This window comes from Myxine glutinosa, chromosome 1, assembly GCF_964187855.1.
Source record: "Myxine glutinosa chromosome 1, kmMyxGlut1.1, whole genome shotgun sequence".
NCBI lineage: Eukaryota > Metazoa > Chordata > Myxini > Myxiniformes > Myxinidae > Myxine > Myxine glutinosa.
The window spans coordinates 255,213,253-255,234,749 of NC_136261.1; the positions used below are offsets into that span (position 1 = coordinate 255,213,253).

Below are 21,497 nucleotides of genomic sequence, written 5' to 3' on the forward strand. Positions count from 1 at the left end.
TGCTAGGTGTTCCCTCTCCTTTAACAACTCCTTTTTGAATACATCACCGAGGCTTATGGAAGAATGGAAAGGAACAAAATGGAAAAGGGGGGGACAGCAACAGCAGAGGATAAGTGAGAGTGAGATCAAGGGGAGGACAAGGACACATGGGGTAAACAAGCTACATACAGGCTGAATGAAAAACACCAAGAAGAGGAAAGGGGAGGCCGGGATGAAATAGAAAAGGAACACACTGAATCTGTTCCTCTCTACGCAAACTGATTATGTTCCTCTCTACGCACACTGATTATGTTCCTCTCTACGCAAACTGATTATGTTCCTCTCTACACACACTGATTATGTTCCTCTCTATGCAAACTGATTATGTTCCTCTCTACGCACACTGATTATGTTCCTCTCTACGCAAACTGATTATGTTCCTCTCTATGCAAACTGATTATGTTCCTCTCTACGCAAACTGATTATGTTCCTCTCTACGCACACTGATTATGTTCCTCTCTACGCAAACTGATTCTGTTTCTCTCTACACAAAGTGATTCTGTTTCTCTCTATGCAAACTGATTGTGTTCCTCTCTACACAAACCAATTCTGTTTCTCTCTATGCAAACTGATTGTGTTCCTCTCTACACACACTGATTCTGTTCCTCTCTACGCACACTGATTGTGTTCCTCTCTACACAAACCAATTCTGTTTCTCTCTACACAAACTAATTCTGTTTCTCTCTACACACACTGATTCTGTTCCTCTCTACGCACACTGATTGTGTTCCTCTCTACACAAACCAATTCTGTTTCTCTCCACACAAACTAATTCTGTTTCTCTCTACACACACTGATTCTGTTCCTCTCTACGCAAACTGATTATGATCCTCTCCACACAAACTAATTCTGTTTCTCTCTTCACAAACTAATTCTGTTTCTCTCTACACACATTGATTCTGTTCCTCTCGACGCACACTGATTATGTTCCTCTCTGCGGAAACTGAAATCTGTTCCTCTCTACACAAACTAATTCTGTTTCTCTCTACACAAACTAATTCTGTTTCTCTCTACACACACTTATTCTGTTCCTCTCTACGCACACTGATTGTGTTCCTCTCTATGCACACTGATTATGTTCCTCTCTACGCACACTGATTCTGTTCCTCTCTATGCAAACTGATTCTGTTTCTCTCTACACACATTGATTCTGTTCCTCTCTACGCACACTGATTATGTTCCTCTCTACGCACACTGATTCTGTTCCTCTCTATGCAAACTGATTCTGTTCCTCTCTACACACATTGATTATGTTCCTCTCTACGCACACTGATTCTGTTCCTCTCTACGCAAACTGATTCTGTTCCTCTCTACGCAAACTGATTCTGTTCCTCTCTATGCAAACTGATTCTATTCCTCTCTACACACATTGATTCTGTTCCTCTCTACGCACACTGATTATGTTCCTCTCTACGCACACTGATTATGTTCCTCTCTATGCACACTGATTCTGTTCCTCTCTATGCAAACTGATTCTGTTTCTCTCTACACACATTGATTCTGTTCCTCTCTACGCACACTGATTATGTTCCTCTCTACGCACACTGATTCTGTTCCTCTCTATGCAAACTGATTCTGTTCCTCTCTACGCAAACTGATTCTGTTCCTCTCTACGCAAACTGATTCTGTTCCTCTCTATGCAAACTGATTCTATTCCTCTCTACACACACTGATTTATGTTCCTCTCTACGCAAACTGATTATGTTCCTCTCTACACAAACTAATTCTGTTTCTCTCTACACAAACTAATTCTGTTTCTCTCTACACACACTTATTCTGTTCCTCTCTACGCACACTGATTCTGTTCCTCTCCACGCAAACTAATTCTGTTTATCTCTAAACAAGCTAATTCTGTTTCTCTCTACACACATTGATTCTGTTCCTCTTAATGCACACTTTTTCTGTTCCTCTCTACTTACACCGATTCTGTTCCTCTCTTGGTCATTGTTACTCGTTTGTGTTGTTCTTCCTTTCTCCCTGTGTATGTCCACACACCGCTCACGCTTCATAAATACCCTTTGCTAGTTTGTAAACTTGGTTGTCCTTTGTCGTTTCGCTCCGAGATGAGCCTACACCCTCGTAAAGACAAAAGTGCGCAATGCACTTGCTGTACATGTTGTTGTTGATGTTTTTGTTGTTTTTGTTGTTTTGGGGGAGAGGTAAGGGGAGGCATACCGCATGCATCAAGCAACCTTTGCTGTTAGCAATTGAGTTCACTCGCTTTCCAGGTCAGAGACAACCTCAGGAACAAGGAGGAGGGAGCAATTACAAGTTTAGCGCTTGCTGTGCATGTGAAGCCAACCACGTGGATAATATTATATTTATGGTTGTGCAGGGAAACATGAAACACATCCAAGTAATGTTAATTGATTCAGCCTGGGCTTCAATCTGGCCTTCATTGCCAAGTTAGACAATTTGTCATCTTAAACTGCCTTAGGCAGGTACAAGATGCAGACCTAGGACATTCGTATCCACTGTAGAAATCGTGCTGGGTTGGGGGATTATGTATACCTATACCTACGTGGCACATCTCACAGGATGATGTGGAGATAAAGCAAACGACGGATATCCCTCGGATGGATATTAAGCTGGGCGTCCTGCCTGCTAGCATTAGCTGATGCTCGTTAAAGATCCCACGTTGTCATTTGCGACGAGTAAGTGAGCTATCTCCGGCACCATGAACAAATTACAAAATCCTGTCCTACCTGTAGCTGCTGCGAATGCAATGGCAAACCACCCGCAGTATAACCTTTGCCTATATAAACTGCTCTTGCAGCATCGATGCTCTGCAACAGAGAATCAGTTCTTTTCTCAAAAACAAAGAAGCATTGCAGTTTGAATGTTTCGTTTGAGAGCTTCACATGGATGAAAAGAGTTTTTATTGAGAGAGAAACTTCCACCATTATTTAGGTACGTAACAAATAGATCGCTGCTAATGCTGATAGCAAATTGCAATTCAATTTAACTGATACTGAACTGATAGTCGGTCCAGGTGAAGTCCATTGAACCACAATAAGTGGGTTAATAAATAAATTAAATATCATGCAAGGGGAGTAACAATTACCGTGCTCAGGTACTTATTACAGCTCCGCCCCCTCAAACTTTAGGGCAGGGAAAGTTTCAAAGAACAGGTGCCGTGGGTCCATATGACTATGAGGTAGGTAGGCTAAAGGGCGATCACCGCACCCACGACGTCACTCCTGTTCGTCATTCCGGCATTCTTTCTTCGTAAGCATTGTGAGCTCGGTTTCATGGAAGGAACAGCGTACGACATTGCTGCGGCATCGTGAGACGAAGTGAATTAAGAAGGAAGAGCAAAGCATACAAAACTTTCGGCGGAAGTCGCCACAACAAACAACTTTTGAATCTTGGACAAAAGTTTTGGACGCTCTTCAAACTCCGTGGAAAGTTTCCCGCAGCGATTCTTTGAGCAACGTGAGTGGTCTGTTTTTATTTTTCCTCTTGCGTATACCGAGTCGAGGCTCGTGGAAGAGCTGGAACACATTCGTGAACTTGGCACTCTTCACCCATTTCAAAGTATGGATTGTACCATTAGAGAAAAAGGGGTGTTGTGGATTGTACCATTACAAAAAATGGGTGTTGGGAATTGTACAATTACAAAAAATGGAGTTGTAGATTGTACAATTACAAGAACACTGATAGTCAGTCTAAGCTATCTAGACTGGGTCTGAATCCCAACCCAGCTATAAACTGCCATCCTGGTGTTTCACAGGCAGCGTCAATCGATGTGTGTGCGGTCCATCGGATGGATGGCCCGTCTGCCAGTATTCGTTGGTGGGCGTTAAAGATCCCACGGTGTCCTTCCGAAAGAGTAGGTAGGTGAGCTATCACCGGCACCGTGAACAAATTCCAAATTCCTGCCTTGACCAGCAGAGGGAATTGCATCAACGACAACACCATGTCCTTCCGACCAAACGTTCAATCTTAGTCATGCAGGCCTGTCTGAAACGAATGTTGGTAAATTTTGACGTTCTCTTCATCACATTCGTTCCCAGGGAAATGCACAGGTTTGCTAATGGCACCCCATTATCATGAAGCGAAACTTGTCCAAGTGCTCTGGCAGGCAATTATTGTATTTTCAAATGTATGTTTTAAAGCATTTCCATGTCCTTAGGCCTCTTGAGACCATCAGTGGTTCATTTTTATGATGGTCCCTGAGGTTGATTCCTGGAGAAATCAAACTATTAAGGGTTGATTTTTCTCTGAAAAAGGATTGGTACAGAAATGCAAAAAAAAAAAAAGTTACAATATTCGACAAATTTGAAGAATAAATTGCTGTTGTGTCTAATATTAAACAATTTCTCGATGATTTTATACAGTACCTTCCTATTAAAGGAAAAGACACAAAGCATTAAAGGAACCCTTGGAATTGAGGATGGTTCTAAAAGGTTATACGAACAAGATACTCACAATCGTCCAAAAATGTAGAAAGAGGGTGTGTTAATCTTGTGTGTGTATGTATGTATGTATATATAATTATATATATATATATATGTGTGTGTGTGTGTGTGTGTGTGTGTGTGTGTGTGTGTGTGTGTGTGTGTGTGTGTGTGTGTGTTATGCACTATTATAGCCAACTCTTCTGTGTTTGAAGTGGTTTTTTTCTTTGATCCAATATGACTGCCAGACCACGTGAGTGATGACAACATAAATTTACATTCTCAAATATAATTGTTATGTAGATCACGCTCAAGAAATTTCGAACTATTAGATTAATTTACAGGATTAAATAACTAAATTGATATATGTGGGAAAATTACATGCTCAGACCAGGAATCGAACCCAGGTCCTCTGGAAAACAGTAACAGGTAATTTTCCCACATATATAAATTTAATTATTTAATCCTGTTCATTAATCTAATTGTTTCACTACGCCCCAAGTGGTGTTTATAATAGAGGACATGGATTTGTCCCCCCTCCATTGGAGGAAGACCCTGTCATGTTCAGGCCGTTGGTGCTCCTATGATTGGCAGCGAGTGCCCCGGAAGCATTAACAGAAAGAGGGCAATCATATGTGTGGGAGGATTGCATTCTCAGTCAGGGTCACCCAGATAGCTCAGATGGCAGAGCACTTGTACGGTTTTCCAGAGGACCTGGGTTTGATTCCTGGTCTGGGCATGTAATTTTCCCACATATATAAATTTAATTATTTAATCCTGTAAATGAATCTAATATATATATATATATATATATTGTTTTCTTTATTATATTTAATCTATATACTTCTTTTTTTTTTTCTTTTTTTTTTAAGGCATAGCCTATAGGGCAAAGCTGTCTAGAACAGTGTTTCTCCATAATATGTATGTTTGTATGAATGTATGTGTGTCCCTTCAAACGTATACCAATCAGAGCTGAGGATCTGGTCACTTGACAAGGTGATGTGATTACGTCTGATGTCATTACAGCGGTACGGCGGCTGACTCTCCGCACACCGCCATTTTGATTCCAATTTCATTCAGGTCAAACATATCATCGAACCTGTCATATATCACAATCACCATGCTCTACCTTTACGATTTTTATTCAGTGTGAAACACAAACAAACCGATTGTTAAAATGACCCTCAAATATAGAAAGCATCGGCGTTACGGCTCTTGCAACAATACGGTACATATAGGCCTGAAGCTTCATGCCTCACCATCGGGCCGCTTCAGACAAATTAAGCCCAGTGAAAAGTAGGCTTTGGAATCCTACGGTAAAGGCTAGCTAGTACGGAGGATAATAGAGAACAGTGGATCCAGGAAAGGGGCCGTGATCAAACGGTTCGGACAAAATGAGACACTAAACGCCCTTTCGGCACAACATTTAATGAAACACGGCAAATATCGCGGCAATCAACTCGCTCACACGAGTCATCAGCAAGAAGCAGGAAGTCTCCTCCCTTTCCGGTGTAAATTATAAGAAAAAAGGTAAGAATTAGGCTCGCTCTACACCAACATGGCATCAACAGATTGCAAGAAAACATTCACAAGCAAAGCAGGAAACGTTCACGTATATCGTACACATTAGTCAGGGCCCTTCGGGATATTTTGGTTCAAATTCTTCCAAAAGCATCAAATTTGGCACAGATGTTGCCCATGCCATACTCTTTCGATTTTTGATGGGCGCCAAGGGCGGTATGATCCGGGGACCATACCGGTCCATCCCGCCATGTCACCTGACCTATGACGTCATAATTAGGATATGCATCCAATCACATGGCGTACTATAAGTGGTCAAAGTTCAAAATGAATCGATCGAAAAATGAAGGCACGGATCCACTTTTAAGGTTTTCATAAAATCCAATATGGCCGCCAGGTCACACGACCTATGACGTCATATTTATGACATGTATACAATCATGTATACATGAACCCGGATCATGATCGCACAAAAATTAAACACAAGGATATGGCATACAGTTCATAAAACATCAAAATCCGTACCTTTGTAATTAGACTGATGAACTGCATATGCCTGAAAATTAGGAAATAGACATGTAAATATTTCCTCTAATTGTCAAAAATAAGGTCAGAGTTCGATTACCCAACCCAGAAACATAAAATGGTAAACCTCGCATAAATCTTGACAAAAAACTCAAAAACCGACATGTTTGACTTTAAGATGACCTTGAGGGTTGACCTTGACCTCGAATCATCAAAATAACATCATAATTGGATTCCTCGACCTCGAAAACCCCTGAAAAGTGGTATCATACATGATTCCAACCCTTTTGGGTATTTAACTGATTTTCCTCTAATCTGGGTGGCGGCCATTTAGTATTTCGCCAATATGGGGCCCCCGGGGGGGGGGGGGCGCCCGTCTTGGCGCCTGTCAAAAATCGAAAGAGCATGGCATGGGCAACATCTTGGCCAAATTTGGTGCTTTTTGAAGAATTTGAACCAAACGACCCCAAAATATCCCTAAGGGCCCTGACTACATAGCATTAAAGACTTTCTAACACCCAGGTTTCTTAATACAGTAGTGTAACGTTTCAGGAGTATCGTTTTCGTAATAATAATAATAATAATAATAATACAGTAAATATCACCATAACACTTTTATCCCAATCTCAAAAATACAACGTTTCTAGATTGAAGCGCTATGGTTCATGAATCGATGATAAGCAGTGTAAGGTACTAATATTAATAACCGTAGAAGTAAGGAATTCGGTTTTTTGATAGTAATATCATTTTCGAAATTATGATAACATAACATTAATATTATAGTAAATCTAATCGTAACACTAATCCCTTCGTAGTGACTGCAAAGTTACTGGAGGTTAAAATATATCATCTGCTATATATTAAAGCAGCGGCAGTTTTGTGTCCGCCCGTCACACTATGTCATTACGTCTATAATGTCATTCCAACGGCTGAATCCACCGACCGACATTTTAATTTACTAGTACACCCGCTCTTTGGGGTACAGTCGTGGCCAAAAATATTGGCACCCTTTGCATTTTTTTCAAATAATGCACCATTTTTTCCAGAAAATTGTTGAAATGTAAAAAATCTTTTGGTATCCAGATATGTATTTATTTGGTTTGCAGTGGAAAAAAAACAAAAAGAGCTGAAAAAATTACTAGGTCTTAGCTTATTCCATGCAGAAATCCTAAAATGGCCCAGACAATATTATTGGCACCTTTTAGAAATAATTAGATTTCAAGCAAGTGATTCTCCTTTACTTTGGAATTGAACTCACCTGTGGTGAATTGCAGGTGCCTGCAATATAAAAATCACTCATTCAACCAGCTTAAATGGAGAGAATGAGTCATTCTGCTGTTTTGTGTCCCTGTGTGTACTGCAATGAGCATGGAGAAACTAAAGAAAACCAGATAATTGTCTGAGGAGGTCAGACACAAGATTGTAGCCAAGCATGGACAATCTCAAGGCTTCAAGTCCAACTCCAGAGACCTTGATGTTCCTGTGTCCACCGTATGCAATGCTATCAGGAAGTTTAAGGCCCACGGCACTGTAGCCAACCTCCCTGTACGTGGCCGCAAGAGAAAACTTGATCAAAGATTGCAGCGAAGGATTGTTCGAATGGTGGAGAAAGCACCTCGATCAACTGCCAAACAGATTCAAGCTGACCTTCAGATACAAGGTACAACAGTTTCAACACGCACCATCCATCGCCAACTCACTGAAAGGGGGTTCTATTGCAGAGACCCAGGAGGACCCCACTGCTGAGAGAGAGACATAAGAAAGCCCAACTGGAGTTTACCAAAACACACCTGAACAAGCCAAAATCCTTTTGGGAGAATGTCCTGTGGACAGATGAGACCAAATTAGAGCTTTTAGGTCAAAGCACATAATCTCTATGTTTACAGAAAACAAAATGGAGCCTTCACAGAAAAGAACACATTCCCTACAGTCAAACATCGAGCAGGTTCAGTGATGTTTTGGGGCAGCTGCCTCTGGCACTGCGTGTCTTGAATGTGTGCATGGCATCATGAAATCAGGAGATGACCAAGGCATTTTCAAGCACAATGTTCAACCCAGTGTCAGAAAGCTGGGTCTCCATCGAAGGTCATGGGTCTTGCAGCACGACAATGACCCTAACACACTTCAAAAAGTACCCAGGAATGGTTCAAGACAAAACGCTGGACTGTTCTGAAGTGACCAGCAATGAGTCCAGATCTAAATCCCATTGAACACGTGGGGAAATCTGAAAACAGCAGTTGGGAGAAGGCACCCTTCAAATCTGGGAGAACTGGAGCAGTTTGCACAAGAAGAGTGGGCCAAACTGCCAGTATGGTGGTGTAGGAAGCTCATTCATGGCTATAGGAAGCGCTTGATTGCAGTTATTTTGTCCAAAGGCTGTGCTACCAAATATCAAGTCGAGGGTGTCAATAATTTTGTCAATGCAATTTCTTTTTAATTTCTGATTTTTTTTGAGAAAATAGAGTGAATTTGAAAAAAAGTGCATGGGTGCAGATATTTTTGGCCACGACTGTATATGGATTACAGTCGATCTATTGTCTGGTCTCAAGAACATTGGGTGTGTGTTCATTTACCAAGTTTATTGTGGAGAGATCGCCAAGTGGTTAAAGCATTCGAGCAAGCACTCCATTCAAAACGGTTAAGGAACGGCTGGCTTGGCAAGTGCTAGCTATCTGCTTGGTAAATGTTGTGCACCCCGGGCTTCCTCCCTTTCAGTTTCGTGTTAAACAGCAGGAAAATTGGGTTTCATTGGTAGTTTTCAAAACAAAACCTTCATTGGTGGGTTTCAAAAGGCAGCTATGAAAAACGGCACTTTTGCGCCAGGAAGGGTCATGTTATTTACCCAGCCCTTGTGGGGTATATCGATTACAGTAGATCTTCACTTAGTTCTATAAGTAAAATCTTACCTCATGGATGTCGGGATTCCTCAATTTATTTGTTTAATGTTATAGACAGCATTAATGACTGTTTAATAAAAACTAATCATATGTGTTAATGGTTTATAATATTTTACAAGCCCGGTGGCTTCACCGCTTAGACTTTCGGTCTTGTTTCTCATATATATATACGAGCGTGACTCAGCGGGCTCCGTGCGCCTCACCACACGTCGTTTCAGAAGGATAGGCATCTTTGACCATTTCGGTGTATTTTGGGTCTTCAGCGTCTTTGGGGTATTTTGGGTCTTCGGTGCCTTGTGCTACCAAAAGTGTCTTCAGGGGTTTTGGGGTCTTAAGGGTCTTTTGTTTCCTCTGGGTCTTTAAGTGTCTTCGGGGTATTCGGGTTCTTTGAAGTCGTCAGTGTCTTTTGGGTCTTTAAGAGTATTTTGGGTCTTCAGGGGTCTTGGGGGACTTAAAGGGTCATCAAAGGTCTGAGGGGTCTCAGCAGTCTAAACGTAATTAAGAGTTCACGGACTGTGTTTTGGGTGTTAATTTTTTGTTGAAGAAGATGAAGACGTTGTGGTCGCATATAAACATACAAACATAACCATATACGTTTGCTCTATTATAATAAGATATATCCACCCTCTACACGTACATATACACTTGATGAAAAAATGTTTACTACAGTGGGAATCTCGGTGTAACATTTTGAACACCACGTGTCATTGACCAGTGAATGTTTTCTGCTTTAAGGTTCTCCAATTTCCTCCCTGGTGTGTGCACACAGAAATGTTCCAGAATTTTCCGGGAATAGTCCCATACTCTGGCTACGGTGCTACCAAAAGTGTCTCCGCTTGACAAGAGGACGTTGCAAAACGGGACAAACTGATTCTGCATGTACCATCATTATGGATACAACATGCTATATCTGACGGTCAATCTTGCAGGAGGGCTCGATTGAATATAACTGCCAACGCAAGCCGGTGGGCGAAAGAATGAAATGCAAGAATCAGCAAAATTGGTGGATGTCGTTGCGGTGACTGACCCGGCAGTTTGCGTGATTTCGTTGTGATCGACACTTTCGAGTAAAGCCAGGAACATCACTCTTGTTAAAGGGCTGGCTCATCCATTTGGACTTAAACATCTTGGATGCAAACGGTAAAAGAGCATTCGTCTGAGATGACACTGATACCATACACAAACACACCACACAACACACACCTCCTGGCAGCGCTGAAAAGGGTACGGAACTTTAAGCGATGCTCCACTTTTGAGCCTCATCCTATCCCAGCTCCAAGGATCCTGTCGAAACCCAAGACCATCGAGAAAGTCGTTGATGTCACCGATAGCAAAATACAGTCTCCATTGGCAAGAAACCCTGGCAACAGGAAGCTAAGCTCTTTACCCATGGGTCAGAATCCACTTCCGAAGACCAGGACCAACTATGTAAGTATGGAGAAATCAAATTGGCAATGAATAATATTTTCTTCAATTGCTGTTGCATTGTGACTATTATTGCAAAGATGGATGACTTGCATTCCAGAGTATGCCTACCTTCAGGGTTTTAAAGCTGGAATCGATTACTTCTTCCTCCTCTTTTTGGGTTCTTGCATTCAAATGTGGATCGAATATTCCATGATTTCCTTCGAAAGAATAAGCGACAAAGGACCTCTTTGTTTGTACTGCTGGTTACTTGTGAATCTTTGTTGTTGAAGCCCGTTAGGTGACATGAAGACATCTACATGCACTGTACTGTAGTTGAAAATGCAGGCTTCCTTAACCTTCGTTCAAACAAACATATTGCGGTGCTTTTGTGGTTGACCATATAGGTGTTCCCATCTCATGATGCCAGGATCCCAAGTAAAAATCCCATTTACTATATATTTTGTTTATCTACTAATATCGTCTTAATTAATGTAAAGTACATTGATTACTCCTAATTATCCTGCATGTGTAGCATTACAATGGCTTCTGTGAGCATTAGATAAATGAGGAGTTTATGGAAAGGTTAGAAGAGGTAGATTGGGGAGGGGGGAAGGGGGGAAGGGGAAGTACCTTCCTAAAGGACACATATCTAATCCAGCACATCCAGTACATGGATGTGCTGGATGTTAAGCATCCAACCTTTCTCCAACCAACCTTTCTCATGAAAAAAGTGATGATTGATAAAATGTTTACCGACATGGTGTTCATAGAATACTTACCCCATGCAGCCATCTGGGTGCGAACCAACTCTTCTGTTTTTTAAGGGGGTTTTTTTTTTTTCTTTGATCCAATATGGCTGCCAGACCTCGTGGACAATGACATAAGTTTACATTCTCTGATATAATTATTGCTTAGATTACGCTCAGGAAATTTCAAACTGATCAGACTGAGCGTTGCACTTGTCGAATTATAACGTCAAAATGTACCAATGATGTCATTGTTAACAACACTATTCCCTGCGCCACCAAAGGTGGATGAAGGTTGTTTTCACCCCTTGTTTGTTTGTCTGTCTGTGAACAAGATATCTCAAAAAGTTGTGGACGGATTCAAACGACATTTGGCAGAGAGGTAGTGTATGTGACAAGGATAAAAGGGTTAGATTTTGGTGAAGATCTGGATTCGGATCCGGCTAGTAGAATTTAAGTGATTCTTCACCATTGGGAGATGGGGCCAAAACGATACATAGCAGGATATCTCAAAACGTTGTGGACGGATTTGGACGAAACTTGGTGGACCGGTTGGGTGTGTGACAAGGACGAATTGATTGGATTTTGGTGAAGATCTTAATATGGATTTGGATATGAGAATTATTGAATTATTAAGTGATTCTTCACCATTGAGAGATCGGGTGAAAAGTGATATATAACATGATATTCAAAAAAGTTATGGACGAGTTATGACTAAACTTGGTGGATGAGTTGGTTAGGTGGCAACAACAAGTCAATTGGATTTTGGTTCAGCTCACAACCGAGCTCACAATGCTTACGATTCAGTGGGATACAAAATATAAACTGTTCAGCCTCGTGGAGGTATGCATTCTATTGAGTGCGGTTCTAGTTTCTCATGCGGAGGTCGTTGCAATGAGTCACGTTTCCTTTTTTTTCTATGGAGTGGTTTCGGAGCTATTTCGGAGAAGTGCAACTTTTTTTGGTTTTTCGAAGATGGCGCCTGTACCACGTGACCTATGACGTCACAGGCGTCATTTAAAAAAATTATACAGGAGGAGGCGCTCCTATGGTGAAAAATTCGTGTCCATCAGACCAACAATTGCAGAGAAAATTTTTACGGCAGAGCCCATAGGGCAAAGCCATCTAGAAGTGTTTGTCCGTCTGTATGTATATGTATGTCCCCTCAAACGTATACCAATTAGAGCTGAGGATCTGGTCACATGACAGGGTGATGTGATTACGTCTGATGTCATTACGGCGTACGTGGCTGACTCTCCATACTCCACCATTTTGATTTAAATGCCGTTCATGTTGAACATATCGGCGAACCTGTCATATATCACAATCGCCATGCTCTACGTTTACGTTTTTCATTCAGTGTGAAACACAAACAACCCGATTGTTAAAATGACCATCAAATATCGAAAGCATCGGCGTTACGTCTCTTCCAACAATATGGAACGGTAGGTATAGACTGATCTGATAAGGACGATCGTGCCCCCTTCGCCGATAGGCGGCGCTCTTGCGTCCTCCATTACTGGGAGGCGTCCCGATCCAAACTTAACTCCAGCTGGCTGCGCCAGCACAACTATCATCGCGATCGTACATGAAAAGTGTCCGTGATAATCGTTATCAAGTGTTTCTCTATACGTGTGGAGCGGTCGTGGACACCTGGCACCTGAAGGCACACGATACAAACCCCATTTTCGGCGATATCGCCGGGCGCCGAAGGCGCACGGCCATGCCGCACTGAAGGCACCTGGCACCTGGGGGTACCCGGTTTCCACTTCCACCTGCACCAAACCTATTTAGTTAGCAACCGCGTACCCTATGCTACACCATGCCGAGCCCCCTTCCGCCTTAGCCCCGAGTTTCTCGACCACTACGATAACGACTCCTCTGACCGACCCAACTAGGTGCCCGTCCCTTCATCAACTCCTCCATACGGCCAGGTCTTGGCGGCCGTATCACAGCCGCCCCGCATGGATTCTTCCCTCAGAGTCCACCTCCGCCCGTGCTGGCCACCTCTGGAAACTACGGCTAGGCCCTGAGTGGCCGCTGCCGAGCCCCAAGTTCCTTGATCACTAGGGTTGTGACTCGTCTGGCAGACCCGACTGGGCCTCCGCCCCTTCGCGTGGGCCACCTCCCCAGCTCCTTATCGCTTCATCGACTCTTCCATATGGCCAGGTCACGGCGGGTGTATCACTGCCGCCCCGCATGGATTCTTCCCTCAGAGGCCACCTCCGCGTGGGCCGCCACACCGGCTCCTCACCGGTCGTATAGCTCGGTGGACCGGTCGTATCATCCACAATTCCATCTTCTCCGATGAATCTAACAAACAAATATATTTTGTATCGATATTCTTTCAGCAAAGTGAACTGAGACCGGTAACTGCATGTAATCTGAATGCTGGAGAGCAAGCCGAATGAAGCGGGCACCTCCCAACTATGGCGGCATCTATAGAGGGCACCCGTCCATTCACCATTGAACCCTCCATCGGATCGGTCTATATAGTGCAGTGGCCTCGGCCCTAAAAATTAGGTACACCCCTACCGGAGGTATAACAAGCTGGGACCGGTCTCATTTTAACCGTCTGGGCCTCTAGTTTTTGACGAATGATGTTGTAGTTGCAGCAATTTTGTACGGCATGCTAAATTAACCCCTTATTTCCGACAACATGCAATAAATGGACCCATTTTATCATTTTCTTATTTCATTAAAATAGCCCTATAGATTTTTAGTTATGGTGGTTACATCAATGTTATTCATTGAAATGGACCTGTAGCAACCCATTTCAGGTAGTTTTAAGATGCTAGGGGGTTAGGGGGCCAAAATTATACCCCAAATTTGGCAATTTTTGGCAAATTTGACCGAAATGAATTTTATTTTCTTCTTTTATATCAATAAAACCTGTTATTTCAGTGACAAACCTGATTTGTTTTATTGGTAACTATGTCTCATTGATATAAAAGCTTGTTTTAGTTCAATGTAATGGGTATAACATGGGCCATTAACCCATTGTTTCCGACTGCACGTAAAAGTCCATTTTTCACCAATTTGCCTAAATCTCTGCATTTAGCCTGGTTATCTTAAAACTGGTGGTTTCATCACCGTCTTTCATTGAAATAGACTCATATCTGTGTATATTAGGTGGTTAAGCCAGTAGGGGAGTTAAAGGGCCAAAGATGTACCCTAAATTTGGCACTTTTTACCAAAAAATTGAAACCGATCTCGTCTTCCATTCTATGATCATCATGATAATCAGTACCAAAATCTGATTGTTTGATCAGCTAGAAACAGTCTGTCGGAAGTCTCATTATAAAAGTCTCTTTTAGGACAGTGGAAGGGCACAGCATGGTCCATTAACCCCTTGTTTACAGTGGCACACATAACCGTAACATAACTCACCTAAAATCTGGTTGCATGGTACGTGTCTAGGCCTATGTGTCCACCTCCACTTCATTGTCATCTTCGGATATGTTATTCTGATTTTCACAGTCCGTACAGGAACAAGCCTCTATACACTCTAGTCCAGCAAGGAGGCAGGGACATTTCCTTCCACTCAAACAGGCCTTGTCAGTGCAATAGAGGTGTGTGAGATCACGAACTTCAACCGGAGCAGATGGCTGGGTGGACATTGTCTGAGTGGTGCCCCCAGCAACACAAGCAGACCAGCCATGACCAACAGGATCAATCAGTTCTTGTTGAGCAATATGGCTCTCGCACCATATGCGTGTTTGATACCTTGCACGAAGGACATGCTGTTTGAAGGCGTCCTCCGTTGGTGGAAGCATTGATGCCGACTTGTCGGTTGTTGTGGCCAGCATGTAGCGCAAGGCATCCAAGGTGTCAATGTCCTTCCCCTTCGTCCCGTACAGGAGGAGAGCATAGGCTCGGGCTACTGTTACAGATGTGGCTACATTGTCCTGATGGAAGGTCTGTAAATCGGATACTGCATCCACATTTTTCAACAGTTTAAAATAGGCAGTCTTCTTGCCTATTCTATTCAATGAACAAGTTGTGTCACACCCTGTCAGGGCATGGGCAGCAGGGAGACACTCACAAACAGTTTTCCCTAGTTGGTTTCCGATGATGTGCACGGGTATGTAACGTTCCTTTCCGGAATGTCCAGCATACATGTACACATGGTCACTTAACAGTCCTCTGCTGAAATAGTAAACCAGTAAGACAAGGACGTCTGTGTCATCGCAGCGAACTATAATTCTGTCATGGTCTTTCGCCAGGCTGCATGCATGCAGGATCATCCTGGTGTCGGCTTCCTCATGGTTGCTGCAGAGACTTGACAAGGACGATACACCAGATGGAGTAACAGCATTGACTAACTCCCCATCACTGAAACCTCCTGCCAAGATGATAGCTTTTCCATTTGGAATGTGTTCAGCTGCATGCTCCTGGATGTACGTCGATATAAAATTCGCAAGGCTTGCCTTGTTACCAACCCATTTGAGAAATGACCTGTATTTCGGAACAGGTCGGCTTCCCAGGATCTGATAAGAAGGAAGCTGAGCAGCAGAAGCACCCCGACGCTCTCTTTCTGCTGTCTTAACAGATGGCACACTGTCATAGCGGTCGAAGACAATGGTTACACTGGTTAGCTCCAAGGTTTGGTTTCTGAGAAGTCGGATTGTGCGTTTCTGAACAACTCCGGCCAAATCGTTGAATGTTCTGAAGTGGTTCTCATTCAGTGATTGAACCATAGCCATGCCGTCGATGATATACGTGGACGAAATCCCTGCTGCGATCTGTGGTAGCTCTGCTAAAACCTCTGGACAATTTGATTCAAGCTTCTGTGCAAGGTCAGCCTTGTTCGTCGTTCTTATCGTTCCATCGTCATGGAAGAGGGCCGGTGGTACTGCTGCCAGTTCATACTTGAGGACGTTCTTCAAGTCTACATCACGACTCCTAGAGACTGCCAGAAGCCGCCGGAACAACACCTCAGTGTCAATTATCAGCTTCCGATCCTTGTCATTTGGAAGGGCCTTCTTCATATCCGCAAATGTCGACACAGTGGACTTCTGCAGAGGTTCCCAAAACCTTTTCGTAGGCTCGTCTCCAAGTCGTTCCTTGACAAAGTCATCAAAAACAACTTTACCCTTGTCTGGGATGCCCTTCATCGAGTCTTCAACCTTCTGTGAAACTGTTTGACCTGTTGTGATGTTGGTCAGATGGTCTGGAACATTCTCCAAGTCAAATGAATCCTGGCATTGAGTACGAAGGTATTCCTTCATGTCATTCACATCCCTTCTGTCCTTGTTTAGACAGGCTTTCCCCAGCTCTTCGTGCAACTTTTCCTTTGCCCCAGAGTTGCAAAGTTCTTTGAATGCTTCTGCGTATTCACCTGTGATGTGCCGTGTCATTAGCCAGCGCAGTAGTGCACCCTTTGCGCAAGGTGAAACCAACCACACCCCCCTGACTATTAGCCTCGCGATTGACGGTTTGTTCTAGCGCTTGATCTGTTGGAACACAGTTGAAAGCACGACTGGCCGATCTGCGGACAACAAAACCTCCCTCCATCATGTGGCGGTACATCAGGGGCTCTTGTTCTTCTAACTGCTTCATCTCTGCAATGTACACTGGAGTGTACCGGGCATAGTTGATTCTCCCAGCAAGGAAGAAATAAGGGACAGTTTCCGTGATTGCCTGAATATGCATCAGGAAGTTTGCTTCCCGGTCGGCTCGTAACAATCGCAGCAATATGTTCCCAGACTCCAGAAAGCTATCCCAGAAGCCAAATGTACTGGAACATTGTCGTCCTTCTTTTCGGAAGAGATCTATCGTATGCAACACGGATTGGGGGATTGTGTCTTCTGCTTTCTGGCAAGCAGTCACACACATAGTCGCATCCTTGGACTTGAAGGCCTCCTCAAGATCTCATATCACCTGCTTGGTTTCATCAGTCAGCCATGGCAAGTTGTTCTTGGTGGCGTAGGTTTCAGCTGAGGTCAGGAACATATGTGAGAGTGCTTCGTGCGCCAAACGGACACCTCGGATTCCCCATGCGTACTGCTTTCCTTGGAGCATCTGGCTAGCTGTCGCGGCTGCATACACATCAGAGGAGGTTAGGATGTTCTGAAGGCCACCATCTCCGAATATCTTACCAATGCTTGCCAAGAAAACCATTGTGAGGTGCATTCCCCCCAGCCGCATTGTAACTTTGCCTACCAGCGGTTCTGGTCTGCTCCACAAAATCTGTTGTGCTTTGCTATAGATTGCAAGGTCGGCAGTTATGAGAATATGATGTTGCTCCAACTCTTTGGCTATCTGTACTAGTCTGAGCAATGTTGTAAATATGGTGGAAAGGTCAGACGGCGAGGCATTGATGAATGGTAGATAGCGAATCTTTGTGACTGGGACAGTCCTGGTGCTCACGAGGGCATTGAATCCACCCATGCAGGAATGGGCGAGTCGTCACCACCACATGCCCTTGCCACTTCCCATACCAAGTCTTTCTTCAAGACCATTGAAGAGTCATTTTCGAATTGACCCTGCTGACAGCTCACAGCAGGTTCCGGCTTCTTTGCTGGCTTGCGATAAACTTGGATGGGTTGTTCTTCGTATTGTCCAGGGTCCAAGGATTTCTGCTTTGTGCGAGGAATGGATGCTAGTTCATCAGTATCCTGAGATCGTTGGTACAGGACGATCGCCATGGCATGTGTAGTGTGTTTACCATCGATAGTCTCTTCATTCCGATCGAAATTGTCAATGGCGGCATCTACTATGGATCGGATGTCTTCCAAGTTGAAGTTAGAAATACCGCGTGGAATGGGTTGACTGGATGATCCTGAAAGCTCATCAAGAGCTGCTGATGTTAGAAACTTCCGTATATCATCATAGTTGATGGAGTGCCCAACAGAACTGAGAAGCTCTATCAGTTCCATACTGCCATGATTATGGTGCATTTCAACACCAAGATAGGGCAATGATGTTGTGGCAGATAACCAGAACCCTCAAGTCAGCATTACCAGCGCCGCAATGATTGGCCTTATCAAAGCATTCCTTCGACGTGCACCATGTTATGAAGTCATACAATGTCTCAGGAACGAAGTTCTTGCACTGCTGCATATTCAGGTCCACACTTGGAGTGTAGTGGGTAGTCTGAAAGCTAATTCCAGACATTGAACTGCGCAGAATACCAGCAGCTTGATGGAGGATAACAGCGTTATCCAGTTCACCCGTATCTTCACTATTAGTGCATTCACATTCACCAGATTCACTGATCTGAATGTTCAGCGCTGCAACCTTTTTCAAGGCATGACCAACACTCACTTCACTGGAACAAACTAGATCGGACTTGCCAGGCTGGGCTATGAATAATAGTTTGTCATTAAAATGATTCTTCAGCTTCTCTTTAAGTTTCCATGTGGGATATTCACTGGGCTCCGTGCTAGTATCAGGAGTATCAGGCCTACCTTCATTGAGCATTTCAATGAATCGTTCATGTAGAGAGGACAATGTCACAAGATTCCTGCTTCTTGATAGAATAGTGCACTCAATTTCCTTACTCAAACGCAGAACACCCTTATCGAAATCAGTCAGAGATTTCTGAGCTTCAGCCTTGCCCCTGTCAGCATTGATATTTCGTGGTGAAATATAACGACTATAACATGACCTATGGTACTTTGCATCATATGCAAACAAGTCTGGGTAAGCTAACATGCGCATGCGAATTTTGTCATCTAGTCTTTCTAAAGAGGCTGCTATGATGCGGTCACGATTTGATGCCCCAGTGCCAGTGGCAATGTTGGTCAGCTTTTCTTTTCTAATGTTAGATGACCCACATATGAGACAGTCTGTTCTTATATTGAAAGCAGATGTTTCAGCTCGCCTAAGCCGTGTTGGACCACTGTGACAGTCAGGTGTATCATTACCAGTGCTAACCGTTCCACTGGGATCGCTTTGCACGTACTTCAGGTTACTCGAGGATGTATACCAAGCTCTGCATTTTGTGTGGTATCTAACCGTAACAGTTCGATTTAAAATGTCATCTTGGATTTTAGAAAGTCTCTCATGAACATCATCTTGACGGAGTTCTGCGGCATGAATAACGGCTTTGATTCCCTCCAGTGTTGGTTTTTTTTAACGAATGGACAATCTGCATCCAATGGGCGATGACATATCACACAGTTGTCGTTGGCATTGCTGCTTGTTCGTATCCGCTTCTTGGGAGGCTCTTGTGAGAGATCCATCTTCTTTCCTGAAAGGAAGAAAATAGGATTCAGTTCGGTCAAATTTGGCTTAAAAATGCCAAATTTGGGTTATAATTTTGCCCCCCTAACCCCCTTAGCAGCTTAAAACTACCTGAAATGGGTTTCTACATGTCCATTTCAATGAATAATATTGATGTAACCAGCATAACTAAAAATCTATAGGGATGAAGTGCGCGGTGCTACGCGCGCGACTTGCTACCAAGGAGGAAGCGGACAACGCGGTAAGTTTAATGTTCTTTATTAAAAGAGGTCACTGTAGCACTGGCGTGCTCCGGGCTGCGCACCCGGTGTATATCCTGAGGCCACGCCTACCCCTCGGCGTGGCCGCCGCCCACTTGGTGCGCGGAATGATGTCACCACGCCAGTGAGCTTCCGTGTCCGCCACACGCGCCCCCCCAGAATTCCCGCGCACCTGGAGGGCCAGTTTGCGGGGCAAACGGATGACCCGGCCGAAGCGCCCTCTGGCGACCGGCGGCGTCCGGGGTGCAGGGATGCCAGGTGGGATGCCCCCGGCTGTACCCGGGATGGGTGCCGGACTGGGGGGCGGCGTGCCTGCGGTGCTGGGCGGTGCCGGGGGTCCGCCCGCAGGGGGGCGGCCCCGACGCGGGGGCTGAGCCACCGGCGGTGGGTGGTCCACGTCGAGGTGGGCCGGCTAGAGGCGGTCTATGGAGACCCGGTCAGGAGTGCCGCCGATGTCCAGGGTGAAATGTTTCACCCCGGTCTCCAGCACGTGGAAAGGCCCGTCGTGCGGGGGCCGCAGTGGCGTCCGGTGGGCGTCGTACCGGACGAAGACGTACTCCGCGGTGCGAAGCTCCGGGGCGACGTGTGTAGGAGGGTGCCCGTGGTGCGCCGTCGGCACCGGGGTGAACCTCCGGGCGGTCTCCTGCAGCGCAGAACGCTCCTGCGCCGCGGACCATGGTGCCGTGGGGTCGGGGAGGAACTCGCCCGGCACCCGCAGCGGTTGTCCAAAAACCAACTCTGCCGCAGAGGCACGCAGGTCGTCCTTGGGCGCCGTCCGGAGGCCCAGCAGGACCCAGGGGAGCCTGTCGACCCAGCCGCCATCGCGGAGGGTGGCCCGGAGCGTGGCCTTCAAGGAGCGGTGGAAGCGCTCGCACAGGCCGTTGGCCTGGGGGTGGTAGGCCGTGGTTCGGTGCAGCTGGACCCCGAGCCCCTGCGCGACTGCCCCCCTGAGCTCCGAGGTGAACTGGGGGCCGCGGTCGGACGACATGGCCGAGGGGGCGCCGAACCGGGCGAACCAGGTGGCGATGAACGCCTGTGCGATGTCCGTCGTCGTCGCCAAAGGCACGCCCTCCGGCCACCGGGTTGTGCGGTCCACCATGGTGAGGACATGGGTGAAACCCCGCGAGGGGGGCAGAGGTCCCACCAGGTCCACGTGAACGTGGTCAAACCGACGTTCCGGCACCGTAAACGGGGCCAAGGGGGCCTGGGTGTGTCGGTGCACCTTGGCACGCGAGGCACGTCCTGGTCCAGCCGCGGACGGCCTTCCGGAGGCCATGCCAGACAAACCTGTCGGCGACCAACCTCTGGGAGGCCTTCGTGCCCGGGTGGGACAGGCCGTGGATCGCGTCAAAAACCTGGCGCTGCCAGCCTGCGGGCACGATGGGGCGAGGCCGCCTGAGGGAGATGTCGCAAACGAGGGCTGTGCCCGCACCGTCGAAGGGCACCTCGGTGACGCGGAGGCCCGTGATGGCGGTCCGCAGGGCCTGGACCCCGGGGTCGGCGGCCTGGTCC

At 45.3% G+C, this 21,497-nt stretch overlaps 1 protein-coding gene across 2 annotated transcripts in view; it reads left to right on the forward strand.

Moving 5' to 3' along the window:
- Nucleotides 1-3,144: 3,144 nt before the first annotated feature.
- Nucleotides 3,145-21,497, forward strand: part of LOC137436490 (tyrosine-protein phosphatase non-receptor type 14-like) — a 67,506-nt gene continuing 49,153 nt past the window's right edge. Inside the window, exons 1-3 of one of the 2 annotated variants that reach the window (XM_068130338.2) lie at nucleotides 3,145-3,474; nucleotides 3,773-3,875; nucleotides 10,152-10,810. In XM_068130338.2, coding sequence (XP_067986439.2) covers nucleotides 10,514-10,810 — 297 coding nt within the window. In that variant the 5' untranslated portion in view covers nucleotides 3,145-3,474; nucleotides 3,773-3,875; nucleotides 10,152-10,513. The remainder of the gene's footprint in view (nucleotides 3,475-3,772; nucleotides 3,876-10,151; nucleotides 10,811-21,497) is intronic. The other variant, XM_068130330.2, reaches the window with a different exon arrangement.